At 41.1% G+C, this 14,767-nt stretch overlaps 1 protein-coding gene across 7 annotated transcripts in view; it reads left to right on the top strand.

Moving 5' to 3' along the window:
* Window positions 1-14,218, top strand: part of LOC100494438 (putative nuclease HARBI1) — a 39,286-nt gene extending 25,068 nt beyond the window's left edge. For 2 of the 7 annotated variants that reach the window (XM_004911853.4, XM_004911854.4), the window contains exons 3-7: window positions 10,107-10,229; window positions 11,310-11,423; window positions 11,815-12,653; window positions 12,735-13,106; window positions 13,937-14,218. In XM_004911853.4, the coding sequence (XP_004911910.2) occupies window positions 10,129-10,229; window positions 11,310-11,423; window positions 11,815-12,653; window positions 12,735-13,106; window positions 13,937-13,971 (1,461 nt within the window). In that variant the 5' untranslated portion in view covers window positions 10,107-10,128 and the 3' untranslated portion in view covers window positions 13,972-14,218. Of the gene's footprint in view, window positions 1-10,106; window positions 10,230-11,309; window positions 11,436-11,814; window positions 12,654-12,734; window positions 13,107-13,936 lie in introns of all 7 variants that reach the window. The other 5 variants (XM_004911857.4, XM_012957782.3, XM_002935123.5 and 2 more) reach the window with 3 other exon arrangements.
* The last annotated feature ends 549 nt before the right edge of the window (window positions 14,219-14,767 follow it).

Raw genomic sequence — 14,767 nt, 5'->3', positions numbered from 1 at the left:
TACCCTGCACCAATAATTGCCCTATCCTGCACACCATTTATTATTTGAATGTTTTATTTGAAAATACCTGCTAAAACTTGGCTTCTGGTCATTTGAAAAAAGGAGATATGGCGAAGGAAGGAGCAGCATCCACTATGCGACGATCGATTGATCGAGCTTATCCTTCCTTCTGTATTGGAAGGAGTCAGGCTAGGCTCGATCAATCATTAAGAAAAAAAAACCTAATGAAAGCTCTGAATTACAGAAAGGCCATATACTCCATTTTAATTAAATAATTTTTAAAAATTGTTTACTTTTTCTATGTAATAATAAAAAATCAGTACCTTGTTCAAATTAAAAATAATCCTTATTGGAGGTTCAGAATTTTGAGCTCTGATTTTGTTGGTTTGGCCATTGGTCTGATATTTGGCCAAACTTTTGTGGCTAATTTGTTATTAAAAAAATTCATGCAAAAATGTATGGGGTGGGTGCATTCCATATTCATTAACACCTCTCTTCATCTGTTTCCCAGATTGTAAGCTTAAGACTGTCCCAGATTTCTCCCAGATTTCTACGTGACAGGCTAAACTGGTAGAACTCATAATCCCATGCTCCATATCCCCGCTGGCTCAGCATGCAGCCTGGGGGGGGGGGTTATACTAACATCTGCTTCTCTAATCACATCATCACTATATTCAACCCTTTTTCCTATGAAATTATGCCATCTGTGCCTCAAGCAAAAGCTAGGGTTGCCACACAGCTGGTATGTGACCAATTTAGAAGGCAATTCACCTGCTAGTGCAGGTGGCAGTATAACAAATTTACCTGCGTGACTTGCGAGTAAAAAGGTTGGGGATCCCTGGTCTATGGCATCTTACAGCTGTCATTCGCCAAAACCTACAGATTGCCAGTCTGGGCCTACCCTGCTTTCACCTGATTATTAATACTTAATCTTGAATGTAATTTATATATATTTATATTTTGTTATATTGGAGTATTGTTCCCCTTCCTTTGTATTAATGTATTGTTTTAATGTACATTGCTGCATATAAAAGTAGCTCAGTATTCCTTAAAATATTTATAAATACATCAATTTTATGGTTTTAGCCCTAGGGACCACAAGAGGGAGCATTCTATACTTACAATAGCAATTTACTGCGGGGGGAAAAATATCAGTATCCTTGCCAAGTTATTCCACGAGTTGGCGCTATTCAGCTGCCAATGGAATGCAGACAGCCTACGCCCTTCTCTAGCCCCAGCTGTACTGCACAGCTAAAGGCAGTTGTCGGCATATGACTGTACCGGCATATTGGTTGATAAATAAAGCTTGTTCAAGTCTTTTGCACTACAGATTGCACAGGAGACCAGACAGTTACCCAGCGCGGGTATATATAGTGCTTAGTGCCCTGCTGGTATTATTGCTAATATTCATCTTGATAAATCTTGGTCATATTTATAATTTAATTTATTGTAAGTCCCACAAGCACAGCAGCCTTAGTAGATAATTCCCAGATGGTGTTATACTAAAGGATAAGGGAGCCCCATTTTTTTATTGATTATATGTCCCATTGTAATTGCCATCTGCTCTCCCCAGGGAACACAGCCAATAAGAGTACATATGGCAGCAGTGCTCAGCTGCTAACAGACACACGTAGAGTAGAACAGACTCTCCTTAGCTTGCACATATTGTAATGGAGGACACTGGAAGTGAATAATTGCATCCTGCATGGAGATAATGGTGAGCTCAGAGTTATCGCTCAGGAAATGGCTTTGTTCCATGATAGTTGCAGTCATGTGGCCATGTGAATAGTGAGCACTCACTGTTGCCACAAATGGAAGGAATATGGGCAATGGTTTCTGTTAGTGAACTGCTGCTGTAAACAATCACCCTCTTCTTACTTATACTGTCCAAACTGCACCATAGAACTGGCCAGTAAGCCCCACCAGGGGTGTTTTAAAATGGATTCAATCTTGTCTTTGGCTGCAGCAAATAGCCGGCCCCAGTAAAGTTAACAGGAGATGGTAGTTATATCCATAATAGCAACTCCTAGCAGTAGCAACCCTAACTCTATGTCCATTATACGTGTACAGATGAGATTCACAGTATGCTCTGACATTCTTAGTACACTAAAGGCTAAACAATGGTTCTTCCAGACATGCCAGAGCTGGTACCAAGTGTGCATGATAATACACTCAGACATGGGAAAATGGAGGCCAAATATCTATTATGGTAACATCCAGACCACAGATTCTGTGACCAAACGCAACTAGCTGGGGATTTTTATAGCTACCAGATTTAAATTGGTACATACATATTGTTCTAAAGATAAATATCCCTGGCAAGTGAGGAGTGAGAGTTCTCCCTTTGCCAAGCTCGTGCCCAGTAAATAGAATGTGCCTAAAGCAGGATGTTTACATGCTTTACACAAAGAGCTTTTCTTCTCTCTTTGCTGCCCTTTGTTCCCTAACATCATGCGAGTCTCTGGTCTCAGGGATCATTACTTGCTTGCTATTCAGCTAACATGCTTTTATATAACTGTCCTGCCTCAGACTCACCCCCCTGCTGCTTTGCTGCTTGTGCTTGCACAGTATTATAAGCATATGATGAATGGTATTGGAAGTATCTCTCATGCTGCCTGCACAACAAATTAATATAGGGTAGATCTTTTAAAGCATATAGGGATATTCTGGTAATTTCATGTAATTATTCCTTTTATATACTGTTATTCCTTCTTACTTCCTCTTTAATATATTTCACAGAAAAGTCCATATTCTGCTAACAGTAACTGTCACTATACATTTATCAGCTGCTCCCGACCCCACCCCACATAGCCAGACGCTCGCTGTAATGCACAATGACATCCTTATTCTCATGGAATGGCTCTGCCTTCCTCTCTTTGTACTGGCTCAGTGATGTCCAAGATGGCTTCCCTTAACAGTTTATTATCCTAAAAATCAATATTATGTTACTTTTTTGCTGTTTGTAACATTCTGCTTCATCCAGCTCTGCAGTTACCCAGTTTTTGCAGCACCTGTAAGTGTTTTATTCAGATTTAAGCAGCAAGTTGATGGTGGGAGCTATAGCTATTGTCACTTTTATTTATTGATGTGGCCTTGCATTTTTTTATCAAATGCCTAGGGTATTAACGCTAACATGTATATATGACTGTTGTTGTGTGGGTCGAGGAGCTGGCTGGTAGAGAATATGTCTATATAATCAATAGCCTTTGCATTTATTGCTGCTTTGAAATGACAGGATGAGACCAAAGTGACTCTTATGTTGGGGCATTTACTGTACTATAAAGCAGACAGAGCTGGGTTCCCAGAAGGTGGGACAGTGAGTCCCAGTAGTTCCTAGTCATGCCACTGTATTTTATTAATGCAAAAAAAGAAGAAAAAAAACCCTGAAAACCCCTTTTGTCACAGCCTGTAGGGATCATATTTTAAAGATTAGATATATTCCTTTACCCTGCCTGCTGAAATATAATATCCTTGGCTGATCAGCAGTCCTTGGCTTTTGTGCCTGAGTGATGTTACTGCGCTGAGAGAAATCAGCCTCGGGAATAGGCTTGCCATATTTTCTGGGACAAATCTTATTGTCACCATCATTCCTCCCTATTAATAAGAATGGCATCAAGTGTCATCTTTGTAGCTATATACTACTAGTGGCAACTCTGCCCAGGGAAGGCTATGCGGGGATGATGATTGTATTATTGTGCCAGCTCCTGGTGCCTCAGGGCCTCTAAAAATGCAGATTGGAATCCTCACACAGGGCTTTAACCTGGGCACGGGCACGGCATGGCACAAAGCCTCACCACATTACACTTGCTTTACTTCCATTTAGTATAATAGGGAGATGATGATTCTGGGCAGTTTTAGCATTGCTCTGGTACCTAATTGTTTCCAGTAAGTGAAGTAATCTGAATTTCTGCCGATTCGCCCATATCTCACTACAGCCAATTATTCAGACCCTCCCTATCTGCTGAGGCATTTGCTTCAATATCACAGCTTACCCTCTCTTCCCTGTGCCTCACCCGTGTCTTTCTAGCCGAACTCAGCATACACATAGGTAGGTAGGTATTGTGGCACATTAGTCATTTTAATTACTGCTATTTGTTGGGCAATCGGAATACTGCACTTCTGGAATCTCTCTATTGAGGGCAATACTGTCAGAACTTCTGCCGCTGTAATTATTGCCATAATAACCATTGGCACAGAGCTACATGCAACCCAAAAATTATTCGCAGACTTTATACCAATTGCTGACACAATGACATTCAGTTCATCATGTTACACCTTAACTATTGCAAGTCCATTAATAAGCCCCAATGTCTACACAGTGAGAACCACAGTGTGGTACAGTTAAAAGGGAATTCATGGGACCTGAGATTTTCCATAATTTGCATACTAATATCTTAAATCTGCTAAAAATCACTTAAACCATAAAACAAATTAAACAAACCCTACCAGATTGTTTTGCTACCAATATGGATTCATGCAGCTTAGTTGCCATCAAGAACAGGGCCCTGTTTTTTTTAAAAATATAAATTATTTTCCTTAAAATGGATGCTATGTGAGATAACCTTCACATAATTTGGAGCTTTTTTGATAACCGGTTTCCTGATAAGGGATCCCATTCATCGCTATAGAGAAATTTACCCTTGGTCTTGGGGCTACGGCATATAAGGCTTTCTCTCTGTGCCCAAATCTGCCCTTACATCTCGCACTAGACTTGATTGGGAAAAGCTTGACAGAACATTGTTTCACCCGCTGAAACACACCCTATGGGTCATTAGCCTTTTTCTAGGGGCACACTAGATCATTTTCAAGTTCAACTAAATTGAACCTCAATCTTAAACATTCTTCTTACTTTTCCTCTGATGACTCAATGGCCACTAAATGCCTTACTGGCACCTCAGACCTCATCACAGCAGGGCTCTTCAGACCTTTTACATGGCTTCTTTGACAGATTTACTATGATGCAGAAAATATGAATGCTTTATAACTTATTACTTATAATAATTATTACCAAATTTACTAACACTTACTAAGTGTGTGTGCCAACATTTTCTTGGTCTCCATGTGGAATAGGTTACAAAAATGTCATTATTAGAGCTTTTTTTATTGGCTTATATCTGTTTCCTCCATCTTATTTTTTTCTGCAGGATTTTTGTCGCATTGCAGTTTGTCTGTCCCTCCCCTCCCCCTCTTTGTTCCACATCCTTGTGTGTGAGATCACTGCCTGTGTGTGTGTGTCGGACACCGCCCTTTGTGGGACTGCAGAGACACCGCAGGAATCATGCAGCATTGTGTGCTCTCTGCGCAGCCAATGGTGTCTGGGCAGCTTCTGCTTGAGAATGCAGGATGAATTTAAAGGGACAGGCTTGCTGCAGGATCAGGCAGAGAAGTGCATGCTTATACACATTTAATTCCTAATGTAGTTCCATTTTATTTTGTTTCTTTTAAAGACTGCTTTTTTATTTCAAAAGTGAAATGATAAATAAAGACTGGATCTTTGTTTCAACTGCATATTTTCATCAGTGGTCAATGGAGGCTGCAGTTTGTTAGTATTTAGCCCATGCAGTGCAGAGTTGTGACAGCTATGTGATGAAGATCTGCCAAATTAATGGAGCACAAGAAGCTAGAATGCTTTGGGTAACCTGGTCCTGTAAATGAGCAGATTATCCCTGATTTATGGCAATGGCAAGACAAGATAGCAGGGGGAAATAAAATGATTAGAATGTAGAAGAGATTTCCGTGACAGGGTAGGGGAAGGCTAGAGGGGTACAGGAGGGGGTAGCGTAATAGACTGATAGAAGTACTATATCTATAAATAGGTGCATCACTAGGAACCCGCTGTTGGCAGCACTGGGATGGGTAAATGTGTGCCAGGGTGTAGGTGCAGCGCTAGGGATAGCATTGCAGGTACAATTCATTTGAAAGGTTAGTGTTCCAACTGCACGATTACAGCAAAGCAGGTTATAATGAGGAGGGAGCACGTGGGGCTTGATAATGTTTATTACAAACCGGTGGTTCTAACTTTAAAGGAGACATATTGGATAAATGGTAAAAACACTAATTTTGTAGGCAATTATGAATAATATACGGTGCTCTGTCAGAGTTTGAAATGAGGGGTGGGCGTGTCCTAACGTTCCCTGCCAGAAGCACAGTAGGAGGGGGAGAGCCAATCACAGCCCTGCAGTCACACAAGCACAGACAGGCTTCAGTTCCCTATCAGGTCAGCCTAGCTGCTGATTGGTTCCTATCCTACAGTGCAGTGTACTGAGGGCCGCCGGCTCCCCAGCTCATCCAGAGAATTCAGCCAGCAGGAAGTGAAATGGATGGGTGGGGCTAGTGGGGTTTTGGGCGAATTTCTCAATAAATCAGTCCGAAATATTCTTAATTTTTTTAGGATATGTCTCCTTTGAAGAAACATCATTAAACATTTACATAAGCTTTTTACATTGAAGTTTGAATCTGATTATTCAGCACCTGCAAATAAACTATTTCAGGTAACAAATGTTCTAATTTCCATTCTATAGTTCTATGACTGCCCCAGTTTTATGTACCCTGATTTAACCAGTTTCTGGGTATTGTCGCTGGTTTCTTGTGGTCCCATACAGGCAAGCGGTATCCTTTTTTCCCCCCGGATATTACATTTTCCCAGAATTTATGCCATTTTGATGGTTACACCTGGGAAACTTAAAGTCTGGGTTTTGCTGTATTAACTGTAGTAGTACTTTCTTCCAGTCCAGAATAACATATGTTATATATTAATGTTTACTAAAATCTCCCTTTTTGGAGTGCTTATTGGTCCTTTAAGGCAGGCCTGAACTGGCAATCTGTGGATTCTGGCAAATGCCAGAGGGGCTGCTGTAAGATGCTATAAACAATCACTATTTATTGGGCCTGTGGGGGCTGTTTGGGCCTCTATGTACTTGAAATGCCAGGGCCTATTTTGAATTCTGGTCTGGAACTGCTTTAAGGTAGGAAATAATAAGTACATATATGAGCTTTCCTGTAGTGTTTTGCAAGGAAGAACTTGGGGTAATAATTAGGTAATACCTCCAAGCTGTAGTGAATGAAAGGTAAAGTTGGTGCGATAAAAACAAGAATGGTAAATATAATTACATGTACCAAAATGACTATGGATATGGTTAAAGTGGTAAAAAAAGTTATTCAGGGTGATTATGCTGTGAAACAGCAGAACAGAAGGAAGGATTATATTAGGCACTGCGTGAGGCCAAGAACTGGGAAATGGGACAACATCCAGGAAGATAGTAGAAAAGCGAAACATGAGTCACCATAAGGTCAGGAAAGGGAATATAACTGTGCATGCCATCAGCCTAACAATGAACATGAAACCCAAATCATCTGATCATTTCAAAAATGTGTAGATTGGGACTATTAGCAGACTCAAATTGCAATAGTCAGTAGGGACTGATAAGCACTAGAGCTATGCAGCACAGAATGATCTGGAATTCAAAAAATCTGGTAAGAAAGTGTCTTGCAAGTCTGAAAAATGAATGTGGGTTAGCCCAGTGTGCAAGGCAGCAAGATCTGCATTTATACACACGGAGATGTGGCCCTTGCAACTAACCATGGGTAGCGGCTCCTCTTCACTCCTTCCAACATGGTACAGTGGCAAATAAAATGTGCTCGATCCACAAAGCAACCATATACATAGTACATAGATATTCATGAAGATTGATGGGGATGGGCCACAATACATGTTCCAAAAAGGTGGATTTTTGCCAGCTGTGTATGGCAGCGATTGATATTTGAGTCTGTGAGGCCAAGCAGTAAAATGGGAGGTTCTCTCCATAAGAGAGATTATGAGATGCAATTATGGGTGCAAAGAATTAAGCTGGTGAATTGTGTGCCAATAAGTAGCCTGAGAATGGGCTATGGTTGGGGAAAAATTAGGGCCTAAAACATCTCTGTGAGTTTGCTCATAAGGGTACTTTAGGCTACTTCCAAAAGTAGAAGCACTGCATACTTTTTTCCCAACGCGATTCACATTACGAGATGTAAACTAGGGACATTTGTCACCCGTGGTAGTACAGATTAACCTTGGGCGACACAATATCCCATGTGCCAGTGCCATAAATGACAAAGAAGCTGCCTGGTGTGCATGGGCAGGTATAATGTGGAGAGCACCTGGTTTTCAGCCCAACAGATCAGTGACTGGAGAGCACACAGAGTGGCAGCTCCATTGGTTGCACTGGCGAGAAAAACAAAGGGGGTTCTTAGGATTAAGTGGCAAGCCCAGACTGGCAATCTGTAGATTCTGGCAAGTGCCAGAGGGACTGCTCTAAGATGTCATTGACAGCTACTATTTAGTGGGCTGGTGGGGGGCTGTTTGGGCCTACATTGGGTGTAACTGAAATGCCTGGGCCTATTTTATATCCCATATCAGGCCTGAGGTGCAGTGTCTCCAACATATAGAAAAATAATGTGGGAAAACCAAAGGATGCTGTGGGGTAAATAGCTTCAACCTTTGTGCAAGGGGGTTGTTTGTAAACTCGCATTAAAGGCAATAAATCCCTGAGATGAAAAGGTTTATCCAAACACTTCATGCTGAGAAATGCAGAAAAAGCATCTGTAGTTATTCAGCATAGTAACACATCATAACAGTCATACTCCAGTAAACAGACTGCTTGTACTAATATCCTGTATTCACTCTTCTTTTTTAGACAGGGGGACAATATCGCCATTGCTCTCTGTAATGCACTCATAGTAACCCTCTATCTCATTCATACAGAGAACTGGTAAGGGGGGATAGGAGCAGCTGTCCCAGACCCCTGTGCATAATTATGGCTTAATGGCCCTGCCATTACTCTATATAGTCTTCCTCACAAAAATGCAAAATTCACAGCTGTGTTTAGTGCATATGCACCCAGGGCAAAACAAAATTTAATGATCCCTTTCTTATAACCTGAGATTCTTTCATTGTTGCAGAACTACAACCTCAACGAGGCTGTTACCCCTAATATAGAGGCCCTACAGATATCAGAGAGGATTATTATCTGTACCATGTACCAGTATTCAGTATATTTGGGGATGCCATCATACTTTTTCCTATGGATTTGCAGTATGTAATTATTGTACTTAGTATGAATTGAATGTGAATGAATTTATGTTGTGTGCATCGGGCAGCAGGGAAAGGGCTGGGTGGGTCCCTTGGCATGGGGGCCACAGCCAAATTTACATCCCTTATTAAATAGTCCTGATACAGTTCAATACAGAATCACACTGCTAGACATGAGCATATGCTAAACTAGAATACATGAAATGTAATTGACTTGCTGGTTAGGCTGCCCTGGCCTGGTGCATCTTGAGCAGTATTATATGCATTTGTTCTGCAATGAAACCATGCTTTGTCTTTTGAATTGAAATGCTGCAGATGTTATTTATATGTGCATAGAAAAATGAAATTAAATTGATATTTTCTGGACAAAAAAAAAAACCAAATCTGATTCACAAGATAGTGGGAATCTCTCCCTGTTCTTGCATTGCTATCGTGCCCTTATGTGCAGTTCCACTTCCCTTCCCCCAGTTCTGCTTTCAGAAACAATTAGTAGAGCAGCTCTTAGTTGCTATGGTAATGCTACACTGGGGCCTGGAGCTCTCATGAATAAGTGATAATAGGCTAGCCAGGATAGTGTTGCTTAACCTGCGGTTGCTATGGTTACAAAACACTGCACCACAACATCTCTCCAGGAATGAACTGAGCTATTGCAGTGGGGCTTAAATGTGCACAAATGGCACAGTATAAAAAACCAGGAGCTGCACCAAATACAGTCTGTTTTCTCTCTTATAAATCCAAATGCACTGGGCATGACATAACCACCATACATGCTGAAATATATCATGTCAGATGAGCACACTGAGCCTTTCATGCAATCTTGCCATGAAATATAGCGATAATAATATACGCTGAGCAGCAGTAACTGCAAGCTGTATGGCAACACTCGCAGAGTGCAGTTACTGTTGCTCATCACATATTATTACAATTCAGAGTATGTGGATCTTACATTAATCCCTATTGACCTTTGTGTTACTCATTGGAAAGTGTGTGTTTTTAAAATATAAATGAATCATCTTTTTTTATTCTTTTCTCACAGTTCAGATGCTAAGAGGTGCATCATGCAGTATAGGGTTACAGCAGCTGAATCTGGGTATATGACTGAAAGAATGGCAGAATGCAGGCCCAGGCCTCACCCAGAGACAGCTGCCATTCCCCAGAGGTACGAGTCAGGAGTCACAGCCTCTGAGCCCCTGGCTAATAAAGGGCTAGTAGAGCATTTCTCCTTCCTGCTGGCTAATTTAGGCCCAAGTAACAGGGAATGCCATATAGCTGTTTCTGCTTAAGGTATAGGCACCATTATGGGCACATATGCCAGCATATTAACAATATCTCCATCAATCAAAATGTATTTATTACATTAAATATGTATACACTTAATAGAAGATTAGTTCTGTATTGCCCACATCAATACAACATCTGAAACCTTAATCATTTACTGAGTACCTGACTACAGTTACATTACTCTATAAAACTTCCAGCTTTCTGAGCTCATGTGCCCCATTACATTTCTAACATATGTTTCAGCCACATACAGATACATACTTTACATTACCAACTGCAGATGAGCAGTACCTGCTCTGCATTGTACAGATTTGTATTTACAAATGGTGAATGGAACTGCCATATGAAATTTCTTTCATAGATGCAAGATAAAAAGAGAACACATGTGGCCTAATTATATTATGTATGGTTGAATACTTGCTGGGCAAGCAGTTACAGAAGCAATGACACACAGGACATTTTGTCACTATGGCACCCTCCCAATAGCCTGCCTGATATCTGACTAGTTAGAAAACCCAATTGGATCAGGACCACATCAGCTCATTGATGAGGCCTTCCCTGACAGGTCTCCCTAGGTCTCATTATGATCTAACTCTAGGCTAAAACATTGGACGATCTTGATTTGGGTCAGCGTGTTGGGGCAAAATCAGATTTTGGCGACCCCACCAAACAATCAGATTTTGTAGTGTATTTCAGTCCTTACTCAGCAAGACAAGCCATGCGTGTTGTTGCCAGAATACATAGTTGATAAATGCAGTCTGCCATTGTTAGGGTACCTTTATAACCAGTATAGCAGACTTTGTCCAATTTTATTAGGTTTATAATGCCTGACATGTTGGACAACTGCTGTTATCAGGCCTAAAACTATGATTAAAACATCTACGTCTTATTGCTTTATAGAAATATGGAGACTTGTATGTTGCTGGATTACTAACTTCTCTTTGTATTTATTTAATAGGCTGTACCTGAATGTATTTGGTCTTTCTACACTCCAGGCTTTGTATTCCCATGCTAACCAAAGCTGCTTCCCTGAACACATACACACCATGCTGAACCATAAGCTTACTGGGAGGTAGGGGCACAGGCAAGCCACACATTTTATTCTTAGAGCACAGGTTTTAGGACCTGGGTTAACATATCATACTAGTTACATTGCCACTAGCAGTGAAAGCACTGTGCATTGTACATAAGTATAACAAAAGCCTTACAGTGAATTATGTTTACATAATATTAAGTAACTGCCCTTCTTTTCTCCGAGTTTCTTCCTTGTATCTGTGGTGCAGCTGTTTCTTATTCCCACCAGCGAGGTGACTAATCTGCCTGTAAATAACATACTATTATGCGCAGCAGAGAGATCTCTGATGTTATGCACCAAGCTCCGAGCAATGGAGTTAATCAGGCGTTAGAGAGGAACCGCTTCAAATACAATGCACCTGCCTAATGGTGGCTTTATGTTCTTGCAGGATCCTTTTTATAAACAGAAGCAGTTGCACTGACATTTGTTCCATAATGGAAGCTTTTGGGCCAGTGATGTTGCATTTGCTATTAGCAGAAGAGGAGGAAGAAAGAGAGAGGAAGCAGCAGAGACATATTGGGCGGGCACCTGTACAAAGACCCAAGGATAAAGCCTTGCCTGTATCTGCACACAAGCAGCCAGTACATGGCATGAGACGGACTCCAAAGCCCCGTGTATTTAGGGAAAGGACAGGCCTGGAGGTGTTTACAGAAGAGGAAATTATCCAAAGATACCGACTCAACAGGAGTGCAATTAATGAGCTGTACGAACTTATAAAAGGGGACATTGACCCACTGACCCAGAGGAGCCATGCTATACCTGGCATGGTGAAATTGTTAAATTGCCTACATTTCTTTGCTTCCGGCTCATTCCAGACAAGGACATCCTCCATCGGAGGGGTGTCCCAGTCAGCATTTTCCAGATTTATGGGGCCAGTAATAGATTCAATAAAAAAACATTTGAAAGCCTATATATATTTCCCAAAAGACAAAGCGGGGTGGCAGAGGGTAAAGCGGGGATTCTACAGGATTGCTGGGATGCCACACGTAATGGGGGTTTTGGACTGTATGCACATTGCGCTTTCACCTCCTCATGAAAGGGAGGAGCTTTACAGAAATAGTAAGGGTTTCCACTCTGTCAACGTGCAAGTCATATGTGACTGTAAAGGCAAAATTTTAAGTATCTATTCAGCTTTTCCAGGGAGCTCACAGGACTCTGTTATTCTGAAGCAGACTTCTGTGTATGAGGCGTTTGAGAATGGAAAACTCACTGGTGGATGGCTGATAGGTAAGTATGAGTACCTCCACAAAGTGCTATAAAGTCTTTGTTGCATCTTATTGCTGCTTACATGTCTTTTAATGCTCACAGGTGGGCCAGGATACACGTGCCAACCCTGGCTACTGACAGCAGTGGCAAACCCTACAACCACAGCCGAGGATTCCTTTAATGAAGCACATGCACGTACACATTCTGTTATTGAGCGAACATTTAGCTCGTTAAAAAGCCAGTTCAAATGTTTAGATAAGCCAGGGGGTGTGCTACAGTACAACCCGACCAGGGTGGCAGATATCATTGTTGTTTGTTGCATCCTGCACAACATCGGAATAAAGCATAATGTTCTTGAGAACTTTGCTTGTGAGGCTGATGATGATGAACTGGAAGCTTTGCTCTCTGGCGAACCTGAACTTGGAGACAATTCACTGGCAGTTCATAGCAGGATAATCAAAGATTACTTCTCTGGTAAGTATAATGTTAGTATTTTCAATTTACAGATAACATTTTACCTCTACAAATGGCGATTAGGTAGACACGCCCCAGTGATTCTAATTGCTAGCTTCCTACCCTGTGCACAACCAGGGCTACCATCAGAAACTTTGGGGCCCACACAAGTTATTTATATGGGGCCCCAATGAACACAGGTGCGCAGTACTGAAATTTTGCCCACGCCCCTTGTGTGTGCAATACAGCTGACGTTACTCTATAATAAGCAGTTAATATAAAGAGTTCCATTGATTAATGTGCTAATTACCAGTTCATTGGGTTCAGTGTCAATGGAGTTTATCCTAAGTTTAACCCCTTCCCACCTACCTGCCTCTGCTCTGCTCTGTCATTGCTTGAAAGTAGTTTTGCATAAGTTATGTAAACTGCATAAGTTTAGGGGCCAATGACCTTTCTGTGGGGCCCAATAATTAGTCAGAAGTAGTTCATAAAAATAGTAAAAATAATTAATGTGCTAATACGTCAGTCAGTTCATTGGGGGCAGTGAGATTTTTTTTTTTTTTTAATTCATTGGTGGTTAGTGGAGAAGCTTCTCTGCATTGTCTTTTGCTTAATACGCAAGTTATTTACATTTCTAGGCAAGTTACGTAATTTACGTAAGCAGTTTTTCTTATATATATTTTATATATATATATTATATATAAATAATTTATATTTATTATATACATATTTTTTCTTATATACTTTCGTGGCGCGACTGGGCCCCCTTATGGAAGAAGATTTCATGGGGCCTGGCACAACTGTACCCTCCCCCCAAAAAATTGGGTAACAGTTTTATTTAATTTTTTTAGGTCAGTCCTCGTGGTCTCAGCCTGATACAGGGTGAACAATATATGTATATTCGCGCAGAGGAATTTTCGTTGGAAAAGCACTGGAAGAAACAGGGCTGTACCATGGGGCTCAGTCATATAGACATTGGGCTGAAAAATACATCACTTCAATAAAAAATATAAATGCTGCGTCTGTTGTTGTTTACTGTTGCAGTATTTGTCCTTAGATAACTACATATTGCTATACTATATAACTATAGATTTTCCCATTTTGACATATAAAATAAATGACTGAAGTACCAACAGAGTGTTCTAATATTGCGAAACGGCTTGCATTTGCTGTATGCAGTGCTGTGTATAAATGGTATTCATTTCATACTAAGGCTTAATATATGGTTAGGGATATTGTATTTTATATACTGAACTTACTGTACGAACATTAAGGCTACTGCCACACAGGGCTAATTCTCAGACTGAGCATAAATGCATTCCAAGAATCAGCCCCTACACTAGCATCAGCCTTCACCTATGTGTGCACCCAGGGCCACTATTTGGGCCCCGGTGACAGACACATGAAGCAGATTCTGTCACTGAAACACATTAGTATACATTTCTCTGCAGAAATCAGCTCTGTTTGCTTGCACCCAGGGCAATGCTATGGTCAGGATGCAGACACAGGAGAAGGCTGATACTAGCATAGGGACTGATTCTCAACCTGTGTTTATATTGTTAGGCCATCCAGACTGAGATTCAGAATTGACCCTGGCATTTTAAGCACACAGAGGCTTCAACCCCCCCCCCCCCATGCCGCCCCAGGGGTCAACCCGACAGGGCATCCCACAATCTTACTGG

This window comes from Xenopus tropicalis, chromosome 2 (genome assembly GCF_000004195.4).
Source record: "Xenopus tropicalis strain Nigerian chromosome 2, UCB_Xtro_10.0, whole genome shotgun sequence".
Taxonomy (NCBI): domain Eukaryota; kingdom Metazoa; phylum Chordata; class Amphibia; order Anura; family Pipidae; genus Xenopus; species Xenopus tropicalis.
The sequence above is the reverse complement of the archived record's forward strand: the minus strand, read 5'-3'. Positions and strand labels throughout refer to the sequence as shown.